Raw genomic sequence first — 16135 nt, 5'->3', positions numbered from 1 at the left:
TGTCATAGAAAGAAAAGCGAAAGTTACTTTTTGGTAAATCAACTATTAAAGCCCTCCTTCATTTTTTTTAAATAGATTATTTCTCCGTTTTCAGTAATTATAGTAACAAATTCTGAGATTTCAACACAATCTAAATGTTCATTGAATTTTTTTTTTTTTATAAAGAAAATGAATCTCTTTGCCTTTATAGTTTTGTAATTAGAGTTAGTGGTGTGGGTATATAAATTGTTTAGCACACACCGCTTAACCTCACAAGTCACAACCTTTACCCCCCGAAAGCTCTCCCTCTCTCTCCTTGTATGAGAGGATCCTAAGCGTTTGGTCGATAACAGTGTTTTCGGGTTAAGACACAGTTTGATGTTCTGTTTTATTTTCTAGGGTTTTGAATTTCTGGGGGAAGAAGAAGAACAAATATGGCTTCTATTGTTGGATTGAACCACCTTGCTGAAGCACTCATCGATGCTGGAAACAGACTTCTCACCCTTCCTTCAACCGACGAGCTTCTCACTCTTCTCGATGTACGTCTTCCTCTTTTGATTTCTTCCATCAAAGTCGTGTCTTTTGTTAGGTCAGATTCTTCGAAATGCGATTAGGGTTTCCCTTTCTTGCCGCTAAGGAAATCTCGATTAATGTTTTTAGTGGATTGTTTGGTGAAAGCTTGCTCCTTTCTAGGATACCGAACTTGAAAATCGATGAATTGGATCTCTAATTTTCAATTCATTCATGTGCGTGTGTAGGAAACTGAGTCACTGCTTAGAAACGTGGAGCAAGATCAACCCTTGTCAATGCAAAACGCCCTGATTCCCACCAAGAAGGCTTTGGTATCAAGTGACCTCTTGACCCACCCTGATTCTGATGTTAGGGTTTCTGTTGTCTCCTGCTTAACCGAAATCGTCAGGATTACTGCCCCAGAAGCTCCTTACACTGATGATCAGATGAAGGTAAACAAATCAAATTCAAGCGACACTCTCTGTAATGGTCTTTTGAAGTCTTGCTTCTTTTTGTATCACAGGACATCTTCAGGTTGACGATTGAAGCTTTTGAGAAGCTAGCTGATGCATCCTCCCGCAGCTATCAGAAAGCCGAGTCTGTTCTTGATAATGTATCAAAGGTCAAATCATGCTTGGTCATGCTGGACCTAGAGTGCGATGACCTCATTCTACAAATGTTTCGCATGTTCTTGAGACTCATAAGGTAGATTTAATACAAAACCTAATTTTCTAGAAACTCTTTAGATCATATACTGAACTGGTTTGTCTGTGTGTGTGTGCGCATCTGTTGTTAGATCTGATCATCCACGGGTGGTGTTTTCGTCAATGGAGATGATAATGATTACAGTATTAGATGAAACCGAAGAAGTGTCCAAGGAGTTTCTCGATATTCTATTAGCTAGTGTCAAAAAAGATAATCAGGTGAGCTTTCTTCTTACTTACAAGTTAATCCTCTTAGCCGTCTACAGACTTAAGATTTTGATTTGTCTTCATGTTTTAGAATGTTTCACCAATGGCTTGGAGTCTTGTGGAGAAGGTTCTCAGTAGATGTGCTCGTAAACTTAAACCATGCATCATGGAAGCTTTGAAGTCTTCAGGGACCACCTTGGATGCGTATTCTCCAGTAGTTACGACCATATGCCAGACTGTTTTTGAAACTCCCAAGGTTCATAATGTTGTTGACACCAAAGAAAATGAGGTATTCTTTCTCTATATTTGGAGTTCGTTCATTGTAGAGTTTCAGCATCTTTATTTAACCAACTCGTTTGATGTAGGACAAACTGGTTTTGGGGCATTCTCGCAAGGAGACTCGTTCTAAAAGTAGTTCCAAGGGACCTGCGAGAGATGGAACTCGACGAATCAATGAGAATGAGAAATCAAACGGAAAGCAAGTGTGGTCTGAGAGTAGAGATGCGGAAACAGATGTAGGAGTTACAGGGAAGAGAGGAAGGAAACCAAATTCGTTGATGAACCCTGAGGAAGGCTATGACATTCCTTGGCTTTCAGGGAAAAGAGATTCTCTAAAGAAAACACCTCCGGTTAAAGAATCTTCCCCAGCCACTACTAGTAGGGCTCTGACGGGTTCAGTTAAACGAAGCAGGGTTAAGCTGGAGGATACTGATCATGATTTAGACTCTCCTTCTTCACCCAAATTGAAGAAGTTGGCATCATGCTTCCGGGACGAAGAAGAGAATTTTGAGAAAGAATCAAACCGTGAAATACCAGAAGATGACACAGAGATTGGAGAATCAAGGAAGAAGACAAAGCCCCAGAAGGGCGGGAAAAAGAAGGCAGTTGTGAACTCCAGTGGAAAAAGATCGTCAGCTCGCACAGCTGCTAAGAAAAACAACTTGGAAGGTGCTTCTTCGGATACTCCTGTTCCACAATCATCAAAGGACAAGGTAGATTATCATATATTTCTCTTCTTTAATTAATGATATATCATAAAACTGTATGTGTTGAATCTCTCATGTTTCGACCGACTTTTGAAGAAGAAGAAGGTTTCTCAAGTTGGAGCTAGACCATTGGCAGAAGAATCTGAAGAAACTTCAAAGAGCCTTCAAGTGAGGAGCCGGACAGCAAAAAAAGAAGTGGTATAATAAGCTTTGTTGCCTTAGCCTTTATATTATTGTCACATATCTGTTACCAACTGATATTTATATATCTCTTCTCTTTTACAGGGTTCTGACACGAATGGCCCTGGCGCGGATTTGGTCGGGAAGAGAGTGAATATCTGGTGGCCACTGGACAAGACGTAAGTGCATATGAAAGTTGAAAGGTTCTTGTTTCCAATCGTTGATTTGTGTTTCACTGTGCAGTTTTTATGAAGGCGCCATAGAGTCTTATTCTGGTCGTACGAAGGTGCATAAGGTGAGTGAGATACAATCTTTGATTATCTGCTACTCAAATTCTGTTGCTCCTCTGTTAGAATTATGGATTATTTATTTGTTCCCCCACACATTTGGTTTGCAGGTAGTATATACTGATGGAGAATCAGAAGAGCTTCATCTCCATAAAGAACGCTGGGAGCTACTTGAGGACCTCTCTTCTGCCAGTGAGGTATACTGTCTTTCTTTCTTTCTTTCTTTGTTTCTCGTGAATGCGTAATCGCAAATGCTTAATGATTTCCCCCTAAATCGATTAGGAGGAGGATATGGAGATTGATCTGCCAGAGTCCATTCCTTTATTTGACATGTGAGTAAACACGGATCATGCGTCTGTCATTATTGTGATCCTGTGTGTAAAGTACAAGTCCTCTTATGTTATGACTGTTGCAGAATGCAGAGGCAGAAAGTCAAGAAAAGCAAAAACGTGGAATCATCATCAAAGAAGGATTCTGGGAAAAAGGCAGCAAGGGAAGGGAAGAATCTCAAATCGTTGAAAGAGTTGAGTGCTGCTGAAACTGGCAGAAGAGAAGCAGAGCAGGAAGTGAGCCGAGATGTGGACGAGGAAAGCGAAGATGAGTATTATAATAGTGAGATGCAAGAAGGTGAAGAGAACCTGAAAGTGACTGAGACAGAAACTAAGGAAGAAGAGGAACAGTTTGAAAATCCAGAGGTTGAGAGTGAGAGAGATGGCTCAGAGTCGGAAGAGGAGCCAAAGTGGAGAGAAACAGATGATATGGAGGACGAAGCAGAAGAGAGGGAAGAGGCTGAGGCTGATGAGAAAGTGCCAAAAAGCTCAAGCCTCTCCGAGACTGAGAAAGACTCTGATGAAGAGAGGGTCTCTTGAATTGGACTTTATGCGTCGTGAACAAAAACCATTTGCTTTAGACTCTCTATTTCCTTTATTTATCTTTGTTACTAGATTTTTACTGAACCTGTTAGAGAGATATGACGTCACCTGGTCTGTGTTGTGTCTCTGAGAGTTTGTGACATTTGTATTTTAGGAAAGCATAATCGTTGTTTACTAGATAAAGAGCCACGTTTGTCACTCGGTTATAAGGTTATTTTTCCACGTGAGAGATTCAATTCCGAAATGATTGAGAAACCGCTCGGAAATTTTCTGTGTGTTCAATTACATTCAACCATCTTGGGACAGGACACGGTTTGAATAAGACACTCATCTTGTCCAAATATTAAACTGTGTCAAAGATGGCTTGCAAAGTCTTACTTTTGTCAGTCTTCTTTTCTTTAAAATAGTTGCTATCAAAAATGCAATAACAATCTAATGGTCAAGAATGATAACAAAAGATATAGTAAATGTTTTTCACGTAGTACATCAAATTAATTGGTTAATTAGTTGAAAATACGGACTTATGCTCCGGGGAACTTTCGTATTAGTAAACAGGTTGGGTCCCCTGGCTTTAAGTTACACTAATTCATGTACAATATCGTCAATGTCAATATTCTCAACCTCTCACCACCCCTTGTTTTTTTTAATTAGGGTATATAAGATTATAAGTTTAAGCCAAGTTAATGGATAATGATACACCAAGAAGAAACAAACTACAAAAGACAAGGCATAACTCCTAGATTTGTATATAGATTTTAAAGAACGTACGTACAATATACTAACTTATTATTATCAAGGTCTTCTAGAACTCCATATACATGGATTATTAACTTAAGGGATGCTGCCAAAAAAAAACTTAATAGTTGGAGTAATTGGCAATTTTATTTTGTTTTTTTATTTTGCTAAAAAAATTATTTTGTTGTTTTCAAATATATTTGGCAATTTCCTAAAATTAAAAAGCAAACCAAATACGGCTTTCCACTTGGCAAGTAGAAGTCAGATTCATAACACCTTTGGTTGACGATTTTGTTTGACCTTTTATGGGAATGCATTTACACTTATCACCTACAACTTTGAAACTATTCCACTTATTCTCTAGTGTCCTTTAAGAAGAAATCAAATCAAATATGATTCCCGATAGTTCCTTCTTCATTCACCAACTCTTTACCTTGGTTAGGTGAAATAAAGCCAAATAGTAACTTATGAAACGGTGACTTCTTTTGATGTCTCTATAAATACAAACTAGAACGCTTCCTCCAAACGACACATCATAACTTATAACATTTCTCTCTCTCTCTTAGGCCCCTTAAACCTTCTTACCCAACAGAAAAAAATGCCTGCCGACGGGAAACTTGTTTGCGTCACTGGAGCCGGTGGCTACATTGCTTCTTGGATCGTTAAGTTACTCTTGGAGAGAGGCTACACCGTTAGAGGAACCGTGCGGAACCCAGCTGATCCCAAGAACAACCACCTCAGAGAGCTTGATGGAGCCAAAGAAAGACTCACTCTTCACAGCGCTGATCTTCTCGACTACGAAGCTCTTTGTGCCGCAATAGATGGCTGCGATGGCGTTTTCCACACCGCTTCTCCGATGACTGATGATCCCGTTAGTAAACTATATTTAATTTTCCTAATATCGGTTAATCCATAATTAATATTACTCTGTTTTATTAGGTTTAATCTTATTTATTAATGTAAATATATAGGAGACAATGTTGGAACCGGCGGTGAACGGAGCCAAGTTCGTGATCGACGCGGCGGCTAAAGCCGAGGTGAAGCGTGTGGTGTTCACGTCATCTATCGGTGCTGTTTACATGAACCCTAACCGTCACCCTCAAACCATAGTCAACGAAGATTGTTGGAGTGATCTTGATTTTTGCAAAAACACAAAGGTATATATATACCTTTGTCTATAGTATATTTTTTGCATGGAGTTTTATTCAAACCCACCGACCGAAATACATGTAACCATGTGGCTGTAATAAGGTCACGAGTCAAGCCTTAAAACCTAATTTCTCAAACTCTGACCTATTTTTTTGGGTGCCTTGTAGAATTGGTATTGCTATGGGAAGATGGTAGCGGAACAATCAGCATGGGAAACTGCGAAGGCTAAAGGTGTGGACTTGGTGGTTCTAAACCCGGTTCTAGTTCTCGGACCACCGCTCCAGTCAGCGGTCAACGCTAGCCTAGTCCATATCCTCAAGTATCTCACCGGCTCAGCCAAGACCTATGCTAACCTTACTCAGGTCTACGTGGACGTCCGTGATGTGGCACTAGGCCATGTTATGGTCTACGAATCATCCTCTGCCTCAGGCCGTTACATCCTCGCCGAGACTGCGCTTCACCGCGGTGAGGTTGTTGAGATTCTTGCTAAATTCTTCCCGGAGTATCCACTTCCCACCAAGTAAGTCCACGTTTGACCTTTTTAACACTGTGGTCAAAATTATATCAAAGTCAACACGATCTCGTCGGTCTGGTAAAATACAACCTTGGATTTTACAAACTATTTGAGTTTGATTTTTGATACTTGAATCAATCTAATCAAGATTATCTTTTTTCCAACAAATCAATAAATATAATTAGCTAGGATAAAAGGGACATGAGTGGTAGTTGGTATTGAAGTTTTGTGACTATTTGTCCCATATATCAAAATTGGTATGTACTAACTCTCACATCACAAGGTCCACATCATGTTTCACCTACTGCTGACGTTAAGATCTTGCAAAATCCTATGTGTACACGTGTTTATGTTTGTTTTTCTTTGGATCTATACCAAAAAATGGTGTAGTCTTGTTACTGGTCCAACTCCATTTGACAAAAGAACTAGAGTGCTAACAGTATATGTTCTTTCTTCACCTACTCCATAGTTTGGTCACTAGATTCATGACTTGTGTCTCCTTTGGCTAGTTCAGTAGTTGATACGTTACATATACAAGAGGCCATTTCCAGGTTATGTTATTAACATATAGTGTGCTTATTAATTATAATCTTTGTAGGTGTTCGGACGATAAGAATCCAAGGGCAAAGCCATACAAGTTCACTACTCAGAAGATAAAAGACTTAGGGTTGGAGTTTACACCCATCAAGCAATCTCTCTACGATTCTGTCAAGAGCTTGCAAGAGAAAGGTCATCTTCGTCTTCCTCAATATTCCAACCAAGACAACGTCACGATCGAATCCTAGAACACGATACGACCATCATCTCTGATCATACCCACATAAAATACGTTTGATTTTACTAAGTTATATTTGTTTAATCTTGAAGCATATATACAATTATATATAGCTGAATGCCCCCTTCTTTTCGTAATTTAGAATGTCACTCGTATGTATAATGTATGATATGATAGTGGAAACAATGATTTTATTATCCGATGTCATTGTAACGTTCTTCCTTACATAAAACCTACTAGAAAAAAAAAAACAATTCTGATAAAGTCTAAGAATCACTATCAAAAGGTCTTTATTTGAGTCCTAGTACTGATATGATTGAATAAGATTCAATCAGCATTGAATGTAGACGCTTTACCAAACTGCATGTCGACAATGTCTTGTCTTGGAAGCGTCTCCACAGTTTGTGAATTAGTCGAAGCAAGAAGAGGACCAGCTTCTCCGTTTTTTCGAAAGACAAGATAAGCTATGGAGGCTAAGTAGATGGCAATGCCTGAGAACCCAATAATTCCACAAAAGACGACAAGGACATGCTTCATGTGACTATGTATAAGCAATTTAGTGAAACTGCTTACTATATAGTATATATTTATCCCCATGATTAAACCACCAATGACCCATGTCAAAGCTGAAATCTGTTAGAGATAAAAAGGAAACATATGAAGTTAAAAGATATATATTTTTCTTTGGTTCACTGAAAATGCGTTTGATATATGCATACCGCCATATGGTTTACGTGTGAACCCATCTTGATTTTGCAGCTAGTGAACTTGAGAAGAGGAACTAACGCAAAGGGTAGCTCAAAGGATAAGATCATCTGTTCACAGTTTATTCAACCGATGATTTTGTTTATGCTAAGGTCATATAAATATATACATGTGACTAGCTAGAGATGGGAAAGATCGTGTTACCGAGGCAATGATGATTAACTTTCCAGCTCCAGCTGAACCACCAATGAGAGCAACGATTAGACTCGGGATAATAGCTAAGCATCTTGTTAGGAAGTTCCTGAGCCATGGAACAAGTCTTAGATCAAGAAACCCTTGCATGATGTATTGTCCAGCATATGTTCCGGTCATAGTTGAGCTCTGTCCGGAAGCAAGAAGTGCGATGGCAAATAGCTTTGAACTCCATTTACCCACAACGTTCTGTTTGAAAACAAACAAGCTTTAATGTTCTGAAACATTATAGAAAGAAACAAAAGCCGTAGTAAGCAAGTTACCCGTAGAAGAAACGAAGCCTTGTTTAAGTCCAAATCCTCACATTTAGCTCGGTCTTCGGGGGTTAAATCCGAGGCATTACAAACAGCACCACTTACTGATATCACAGAGACGTTTATAAGAAAGGCCACCATTAGAGCCAGTCCGCTTTCTATCAAGTAAAACCTACAAGCCTCTTTGATGCCAGTAGATGAACGTGGGATTTTCCTCGAGAGAACCAACGCAGAGTGCAAGAAGAGATTGTGCCTGTGGAAAAAGAAATGATCGCATAAGATTTTTATTAAGGAAAAAAAATCTCTTATGAATATTGGTGAAGAAACTGTGAGCTTACGGCATAACCATAGCTCCAAGCAAAGAGATTGCAAGACCAGTTGCACCATTTCCTTTGAGTTGTGGAACAAAGAGACCATGTAGGACTTCTCCTGCGTCTGGCTTTGAGTAGTGTAGCTCAATGACGAAGCATATAGCTATTGTGAACACAAGAAATGCAACCAAGAACTCCAGCTTTCTTACCTGTGAATGACAAAACATCATAAGACTTTTGACTATACATAGCACCGTGACATGAAAATGATCAAAGAAATGAATACCCCGTATTGTTGAAGTGCGAGAAGCATCAGTGTACTTAAGCCTGTAAGAAGAACACCAATCCATATCGGTATGCTAAAGAGCATGTTCAGAGCAAAAGCTGTTCCGATTACTATATAAGAAAGTAAACCAAGTATGATTAGCACTAACAGAGAAATTATAGAAACAAAGTAAGAGTATAGAAATTTGGTACCTTCTGGAATGTCACAAGCGACTATTGCAATTTCAGCAACAACCCATAACAAAAAGTTCGGAACTTTGGAGTATTCAGCTCTACAATGCTCAGCTAAATGTTTTCCTGTGATCATATAACCAAAATAAATTCAGCAAAGTTGATGTATAAAAACTTATAACCAAAGAGTAACATAACCTGTGACAACACCAAGATTGGCAGCCAGAGATTGAATCACCAAACCCGCACAAGAAGCCACCAATATGATCCAAAGTAACTGTTTAGTACAAAGAAATTAATATTTATTTTATCGAAAAGATAAGGTGAGTAGGGGAAGAGTTTATGCACCTCATACTTGTATTGTGCTCCTGCTTGTAGATCAGTCTCAACTGCAAAACACATGAAGAATAATAAAAAAAGCATTAATCATCTAATAGTTAATGAAAATGATATAGGAAAATGAATCTGGTTTATGATCTTACAGTTTCCAGGATCAATATATGCGATTGAAACAAGAAAACCAGGTCCTAAGTAGGCAAAGAAATTCTTCCAGCTCTTATTCTGCATATATATGTAAATACATCAAACAAAATTATTGATCAAACAAACGTATTCCGTCATTTTCTTATATCTAAGAAGTACAAAATCAAGATTCTCTGCATGTTTTCAAGTCTGTTATATTGACTATGACAGCGATTTTCTCATTTTATGGACATTTATTGGATTTTGACTAGTTCAGTTAATTAGTAATAAATTAAGCGAATACATGTGAGTTTTGTTAGGATTAAAAACAAAATAAAACCATATGTTTACGGGGGTTTGAGCCAAATCTATAAACTTGGTGATTATAGATCAAACAAACTTCATCTATCATTTGCTTATATATTTTTTTCTAATTATAACACTGAAAGTAACATTGTTCTCCGAAAACTCAGAGACATAGAACCCAATAAACAGCTACTACAAAAGGCAAATGAAATAACGTGAGACAGAAATAAACGATGCCAGTAGGCACCCATGAGATAGCATGTTGTTTATGTGAGGCAAGGCAACATTAGAGTATGAGATTATATCTGCATGTTGACTATGACTGCAGCGATTTCTTCATTTTATGGAATTAGTAATATTACAAATCAAGCGAATGAGTTTTCTTAAGATTAAAAATAAAACAAAAACATATGTTTAAGGGGTTTTGAGCCAAATCTATAGACTTGGTGATTGTCGACATCATGATATTCTAGGGTTTTTGAGCCAAATCTTGAGATTAGATAAATGAAAATTAAACAACAAACCTCAGGGACAATAATCTGATCAGAATCAGCATCGCCGGTGGTAGAAATCAATTGAGGTCCAGAAACATCCGCCATAGCCATCTCTCTTACTAAGTAGTTTCTCTGTGAATGATTTTGAGTATTGATAAAAGAAAGTGAGCAAGTACGTATATATAGGTAAACCTGAGGCGAGCTTTAAGGAGATTTTACGGTGGATTTTGTTTTTTAATCACAAACAAAATCGTGGATTCATTAAGAAAGATTTACGTAATATGGTAGTTTTACACTTACAAGAACACTATAACACACGCCAAACACACTTTTCTCCTTTCCCAACACACTTTTCCCTAACTAAAACCTACGTAACTCAATGCCCCCTTCTTTTACGGTTGAACTCTAACTAAACCTTAACTAAATAACAATTTTTAATATTACGAATCTTTTTTTTTCGACAAAATATAACTTTATTTATTAACTTGACAGTACATAGTCTCTGTACAAACTACAAGATAGCCAATACGGAGGATTTAAACACGATGAATAAAAATATGATGTAGGAGGTCCCTTCTGTGCCAATCGGTGTATAAACAAACTTCCGTTTCTTGAAAGTCAAAGCCGCCATAAGAATATCACGACTAACATTACGAAGACGATACTCTGTTGATTCTCCTTGAAGATGTTTAACTAGACACAAACTGTCACTTTCGAAAAAAATAGACTGGAAGCCCATAAATCGAACACCATATATTGCCATTAATAAGGCCTTGCCTTCCGCTTCCAACATAGTGCATGCTTCTCCTAACCAAGCCGAACCTCAATATCGTGCTACTCCATTAGCGTCACATAGTACAATCCATCCACATTTCACTCTTTTCGTATTTGGATCGAAAGAAGCATCCACATTACATTTAACAAAGCCGTCGGGAGGTCTTCACCGTTTGGCTTAAAGACTTTGCCTGATTCACCATTGCCAATGTTGTAAGATAAACCTTTTTGATTGCGTGTTTGTCTTGTGAAAGGTTGGTATCCATTGATAGTTCTATTAGTCACATGATGCTAATGCGTCCATTTGATTTTGTTGTTTTGACACTTTTTTGTTAATGTGACACAAGAGTTTTACATTGTGACTATGAAAGTTCCAAACATAAGTTTCCAAGTTGGAGAAATTGGTTATGAAGCAACTGACTTCTAATCTGATGAGAAGATTGCTACAATTTGGATAATTAAAGAATTGTCTATACATTATTTGCTCTGTTACTTTTTCAGTGGATTGGTGACATCTTATGCTCGTCACTGAGAGAAGCACAATACCCCTGTTCGTTTAACGAACGCAGCGTTCCACATTGGCGTCTGAGATTTGTTCATAAGTTTCTTCATCGTTGATTAAATGAAATGAAAAACAGAGACGCGGCTTCAGAAAAAAATGAAACTTTCCGGTGTTGCCGCTGCTGACGTCAAAAAAAGTAGCGACCATTGTTCCTCATTTCTCTCTCCTCTCTGCGACTGAAAACAGAGACGCGGCGTCACCTGTTCTTCTCCCTTTCCCTTTGGATACTCTTGTTTCCTTCTTTTTTTTTCTTTTTGAAGCACAAACTTTCATTCATTAATTGATAAAGCCAACATTAGGTGAGTTCATTAAGGCAACCTCAGCCACCAAGACTTGTTTTGCCAATGAATCTGCCTCACTGTTTTTCTCACGAGAGATCTACGAAAATGAAATACATTCAAAAGATAGAGCAACAGACTTAATATCAGAGACGATGCCGTAGAGTGCAGCCATAGGGTAGTCTGAGGTCAGGGCTTTGATGAGTTGATCACAGTCAGACTCGAATCTCACCCTAGTGAGGCCAAGCTCTTTGCACTTTGTCACAGCCTCACGCAGAGCCAGTCCTTCTGCTACGAGTGGGGAGCCTACAAATCTCCTCGAACTCTGCGATTTAACAATCCATCCAAGCCCTGCAATATTATTTGCCTCCGACCAGGCAGCATCAGATCTTACCAGGACACACCTCTCCTGAGGGATCGTTCTAATTGGTTGCGAGCGGCTCAAAACAGGGGTCTTGTGCTGGTTGTCGTTCCATTCCCGAGCTGCAGCTATAGCCATGGAGATAACTTCTGTTGCCGAGAAGCCTTTATCCTTGAATATCAAACTGTTCCTTGCTTTCCATAATTGCCACAGAATCCAAGGCGCTAGAGCTCCCGACGAGAGTCCTGTCGGGGGGAGTTTTTTCCTAGTGCAGAGACTATGCCATTCACTTCTCAAATCTACCGTTCCGCTGTAATCACTGCTTGGCCACACCGGTGCTGATTTCCAGACCTCTTTAGCAAATTTACAGTGAAGGAACAGATGATCAATAGATTCGGAAAGACCACAAAGCTTGCATTTCCCATCAACTTGTATTTGTCTCGCCAGTAGTTGTTCACCAACCGGTAAGGCTCCGTGGAGTGTTTTCCACACAAACAATTTAATCTTCGGAGCAGTATGGAGGTTCTACACATTTTGCTTCCAATTGTAGTCAGGTTCTCCTTGAGGGATCAAAGCTTGATCGAGATGGAGCAGAAGAGCAATCGCATAGCCTGTCTTCGTCGTATATTCTCCACTGGCGGATTTTAACCAAAAGATCTTGTCTGGAGCTCCACTCAGGCTTGGCTTCAACATTCTAATCTTCTCCTCTTCAAACGGGAGCCACTGGTTTATCCTTGCAAGATCCCATTCATTTTTCTCTGGCAGGAAAAGGTCTGCTACTTTGAGATTGGTAAGGTGTTTCGGGGCCGGTCCCATAGGTCTTTCTCGTTGGGTGAGGCTGAGCCAGGGAGATTCCCACACACTGAGGTTTGCTCCATCACCAACAGCCCATCCCGCATTCTCTAATATGATATCTCTGCCTACCAAGATCCCACACCATCCATGAGATGGAGCACTGCTAACAGGACATGTCAGAAAGTCACCGGTAGGGCAGTATTTGCCGAGAAGGATTCTTCTAAGAAGGCTCTCAGGATTTCGAATAATTCTCCAGCTGAGCTTAGCTAAGAATGCATCATTGATGCTCTGAATATCTCTGAAGTCTAATCCCCCCTGCTCCTTCGGGAGGATCAGTTTTGTCCATGCAATCCAAGCGATCTTATTACTACCGCTGCTGTTATCCCACCAGAATCGGGTTAGGGCGGACTGGATTTGCTGGCAAAGGGAAACCGGGAGCTGAAAACAGGTCATGGCAAATGACGGGATTGGGGAGAGAACACTTCTAAGCATCGTCATCTTCCCGGCGGTTGATAGAAATCTGTTGGACCAGCCGGCTGCTTTTTGCTTGATCCTGTCAACAATTGATGCGAAAAGATCTCTTTTCTTCCTACCAAAGAGTTCTGGCAGTCCCAAGTATTTGCCCGTTCCACCTTCATTTTGTACCGAGAGATTATCCTTGACTGTATCTTTGAGCAGCGATGGGGTTCTTTTGGAGAATGTGATGGAGGATTTGTCGGTGTTGATGCATTGCCCGGATGCTTCTTCATACTGAGTTAAGATCCTTTTTAGGGCCTCGTTACTTTCTTTGCTTGCTCTTATAAAGAACTCTTGTTTCCTTCTAAATTTTGATATGTAGTCGCTGCCGCAGCGTTCGTTAAACGAAGAGAGGTAATATGATTCTTGGAATCATCTTTAAAAATGTTCATATAAAAAACAAGAATAAAAAAATGCAATTGAATGGCTTTATCTTGTTCTGTAACCAACAATCATGTCTCTTTTCTATTGTTATTGGCACCATCAATAAATAAATAAAATTTATTTGGACATCAAGTTTATACAAAAATATGTTTTAATTTTGTTTTTGTATTTGAAAATTGATGTTTTAGACTTTAGTTAATACATTTTACTTTAAAACTAAAATGTAAATGTAATTCTAAAATAGTGGTATAATTTTATTGGGAAGAAAACAAAATTTAAAAGCAAAACTAAAAGTCAATACTCAATAGATAAAAATGTGTATTTGTTTTTTTATTAATATGTATGTAAATTCTAAAATATTAATATTTCAAATACATAGGGAGTATTAGTTACAGAACTGAAAGAAGAATTTATTTGAATAATGTAACATGAAATTACGGTAGGATGTAACGTCCAACACTTCTTTGCTAGTATATTGGAGTATGATTTAGATGTATTGTTTTAAGATCTCTGAAGCTACATTTTGTTGATTATGAGAGCAGCTCCATCGGTTCTAAGGTTTCTAAAAGAGAAGCAAAAATTAATATTATAATGTACTTTTTTTTTAAAGCAGTTGAAAGGTTTTGAGAGTGACATCTGTTACTTTATGATGGAACCGAGTTCTTAAAATATCGAAACAAGAACCTTTCATGCTTCTCTCTCATATTTTTTTTTATTTTTGGTTTTACTTTTAATGGTTAGAACTCCTTTCAATATACACCGTTGGAGCTCTTAGGCATCTGAACTTTCCTACTTCTACTAAAATAATAATTAATTATTATTTGCCTAGCTAAGAGCAATACTATAGTTTTTGTTTAGTAACAAAGATCATTTTAACGCTAAATAATTATTGTATTAAAAATTATAAGATAGAATTCAAAAGATTTTAGCATTTTCCCTATTAATCTTCCATAATATTGTTTTTGAGGACTCGAAACCCAGTATTCATAGTGTATAATTATTAGTGAATATTTAGTTAAACTATTGAACTTATAGGGCTTCCACAATTATTAAGATAGTACAGTAAGTACTTTAATACATTTTACTTTAAAACTAAAATATAAATGTAATTCTAAAATAGTGGTATAATTTTATTGGGAAGAAAACAAATTTAAAAGCAAAACTAAGTCAATACGCAATAGATAAAAATGTGTATTTATTTTTTTACTAATATGTATGCAAATTCTAATTTAGTAAAACTTCATAATACTCCTTAAATCGTGCAGTAACCACTATAAAATCGCTATTTTCTTAAAAAACGGAGATAACAAAGGCTGCAAACCTCTTTCAACATCATCATATGTTAGTCAGGATGCAACTATGCATTAAAACAATATTTTCATATTTTTTTTTCAAAATCTATGTATTAACCCCTACAAAAATATTAAATTTTGGTAAATACTCTATATATTCAAGCCTATAATCTTTAGTGTTGTTTTAAAATTTTTAACCACATTATACATTTGTATTAATGTATTTTAAACTCTCATTCACGGTACATGAGCATCTTTCCAATTTTTTATCAATTAATTTATTAAAACTTCATATAATCCCGAATCAGTGGACTAACCATTATATAATTGCTATTTTCTAGAGAAACAGAGACAACAAAGGTTTCTAATCTGTTCGACCATCATCATATGTTAGTGCATGATGCAACTGTGCATTAAAACAATGTCGGCGTATTTTTGAATTTTTCTTAAAATCGATGTGTTAACCCCTACTAAAATATACGAAATAGATAAAAATGTCTTGGGCGGGCACTTTACCCGATATCCAAAACCGCACCCGAACCCGATCCGAAAAATCCGAACCGAAATCTTAACCGAAGTAGCAAAATATCCGAACGGGTATTGAATTAGAAGACATTGGATATCCGAACCCGAACGAGTAATATCCGAACCCGAATAGATATCCGAAGATAACCGAACATATGTATAATTAACCATATATTTCCAGTTTACATCTCTCATTTTATATAAAATATTTATATTAATACTACACATACTTTAAGTTCATATGATATACATAGAATTACGGAAAAAATGATTTGTTAGTCACTTAAAATGCATGTCAAACTTTTTATTTCAAGAATTAACAAAAAGTTACATCCAAAATTTTTAAAAAATAACCAAATTAATGTCTTCTTTGGTTTCAAAATGTTATGTCAAAATCTATTAACCATTCAATCTATTAAAAATAAAAAATTAGTTAAGTGAAAGTTATATTTTTAGATACAAGAAATTTAAGAAATGAAAAATTTAATTTTTTTTTTCAAAATCTAAATA

At 37.4% G+C, this 16135-nt stretch overlaps 4 protein-coding genes across 5 annotated transcripts; 2 read left to right on the top strand and 2 right to left on the bottom strand.

Annotated features, from left to right (window-relative positions):
* Positions 1–216: 216 nt before the first annotated feature.
* LOC106430760 (sister chromatid cohesion protein PDS5 homolog D-like) lies at positions 217–3954 on the top strand. 2 transcript variants are annotated; one of them, XM_022704906.2, is made up of 12 exons: positions 217–518; positions 738–941; positions 1013–1194; positions 1286–1412; positions 1492–1689; positions 1766–2392; positions 2486–2584; positions 2672–2745; positions 2810–2861; positions 2964–3050; positions 3136–3185; positions 3269–3954. In XM_022704906.2, exons 1-12 carry the CDS (start codon positions 414–416, stop codon positions 3720–3722), a joined length of 2259 nt encoding a protein of 752 aa, XP_022560627.2. In that variant the 5' UTR covers positions 217–413; the 3' UTR covers positions 3723–3954. The 2 variants fall into 2 exon arrangements, with proteins under 2 accessions (XP_022560627.2, XP_013727010.2); XM_013871556.3 differs by having other exon boundaries at positions 2483–2584.
* A 1026-nt stretch (positions 3955–4980) lies between these two features.
* On the top strand, positions 4981–7097 carry LOC106430708 (cinnamoyl-CoA reductase 2-like). Its single transcript, XM_048761641.1, has 4 exons — positions 4981–5331; positions 5432–5617; positions 5777–6129; positions 6722–7097. The coding sequence occupies exons 1-4, from the start codon at positions 5059–5061 to the stop codon at positions 6906–6908; spliced, it is 999 nt and encodes a 332-aa protein (XP_048617598.1). The 5' UTR covers positions 4981–5058; the 3' UTR covers positions 6909–7097.
* LOC106430742 (metal transporter Nramp1-like) lies at positions 7073–10385 on the bottom strand. Its single transcript, XM_013871537.3, has 11 exons — positions 10169–10385; positions 9359–9437; positions 9225–9265; positions 9075–9153; positions 8898–9002; positions 8707–8816; positions 8448–8629; positions 8119–8362; positions 7808–8044; positions 7618–7713; positions 7073–7531 (listed from the first exon to the last, which is right to left on the bottom strand). Exons 1-11 carry the CDS (start codon positions 10247–10249, stop codon positions 7226–7228), a joined length of 1560 nt encoding a protein of 519 aa, XP_013726991.2. The 5' UTR covers positions 10250–10385; the 3' UTR covers positions 7073–7225.
* Positions 10386–11852: 1467 nt separating this feature from the next.
* On the bottom strand, positions 11853–13361 carry LOC106350779. The gene is made up of 2 exons (XM_048759991.1): positions 12645–13361; positions 11853–12524 (listed from the first exon to the last, which is right to left on the bottom strand). Exons 1-2 carry the CDS (start codon positions 13359–13361, stop codon positions 11853–11855), a joined length of 1389 nt encoding a protein of 462 aa, XP_048615948.1.
* Between the last annotated feature and the right edge of the window lie 2774 nt (positions 13362–16135).

Source organism: Brassica napus, chromosome C6, assembly GCF_020379485.1.
Source record: "Brassica napus cultivar Da-Ae chromosome C6, Da-Ae, whole genome shotgun sequence".
Classification (NCBI taxonomy): domain Eukaryota; kingdom Viridiplantae; phylum Streptophyta; class Magnoliopsida; order Brassicales; family Brassicaceae; genus Brassica; species Brassica napus.
Note: the sequence above shows the minus strand (reverse complement) of the source record. Positions and strands in the feature narration are given on the sequence as shown.

Excerpts from the sequence above, each read along its gene's own strand:
- LOC106430760 (XM_013871556.3), top strand. The coding sequence starts at position 414 with ATGGCTTCTATTGTTGGATTGAACCACCTTGCTGAAGCACTCATCGAT. Across the intron at positions 519-737 it reads AGCTTCTCACTCTTCTCGAT|GAAACTGAGTCACTGCTTAG; the intron begins GTACGTCTTCCT and ends GTGCGTGTGTAG. Across the intron at positions 2,585-2,671 it reads GGACAGCAAAAAAAGAAGTG|GGTTCTGACACGAATGGCCC; the intron begins GTATAATAAGCT and ends TCTCTTTTACAG.
- LOC106430708 (XM_048761641.1), top strand. The coding sequence starts at position 5,059 with ATGCCTGCCGACGGGAAACTTGTTTGCGTCACTGGAGCCGGTGGCTAC. Across the intron at positions 5,332-5,431 it reads CTCCGATGACTGATGATCCC|GAGACAATGTTGGAACCGGC; the intron begins GTTAGTAAACTA and ends GTAAATATATAG. Across the intron at positions 6,130-6,721 it reads GAGTATCCACTTCCCACCAA|GTGTTCGGACGATAAGAATC; the intron begins GTAAGTCCACGT and ends TAATCTTTGTAG.
- LOC106430742 (XM_013871537.3), bottom strand. The coding sequence starts at position 10,249 with ATGGCTATGGCGGATGTTTCTGGACCTCAATTGATTTCTACCACCGGC. Across the intron at positions 9,266-9,358 it reads ATATATTGATCCTGGAAACT|TTGAGACTGATCTACAAGCA; the intron begins GTAAGATCATAA and ends TGTGTTTTGCAG. Across the intron at positions 7,714-7,807 it reads AGTTAATCATCATTGCCTCG|ATGATCTTATCCTTTGAGCT; the intron begins GTAACACGATCT and ends AACTGTGAACAG.
- LOC106350779 (XM_048759991.1), bottom strand. The coding sequence starts at position 13,361 with ATGACCTGTTTTCAGCTCCCGGTTTCCCTTTGCCAGCAAATCCAGTCC. Across the intron at positions 12,525-12,644 it reads ACTACAATTGGAAGCAAAAT|CTTTGTGGTCTTTCCGAATC; the intron begins GTGTAGAACCTC and ends GGGAAATGCAAG.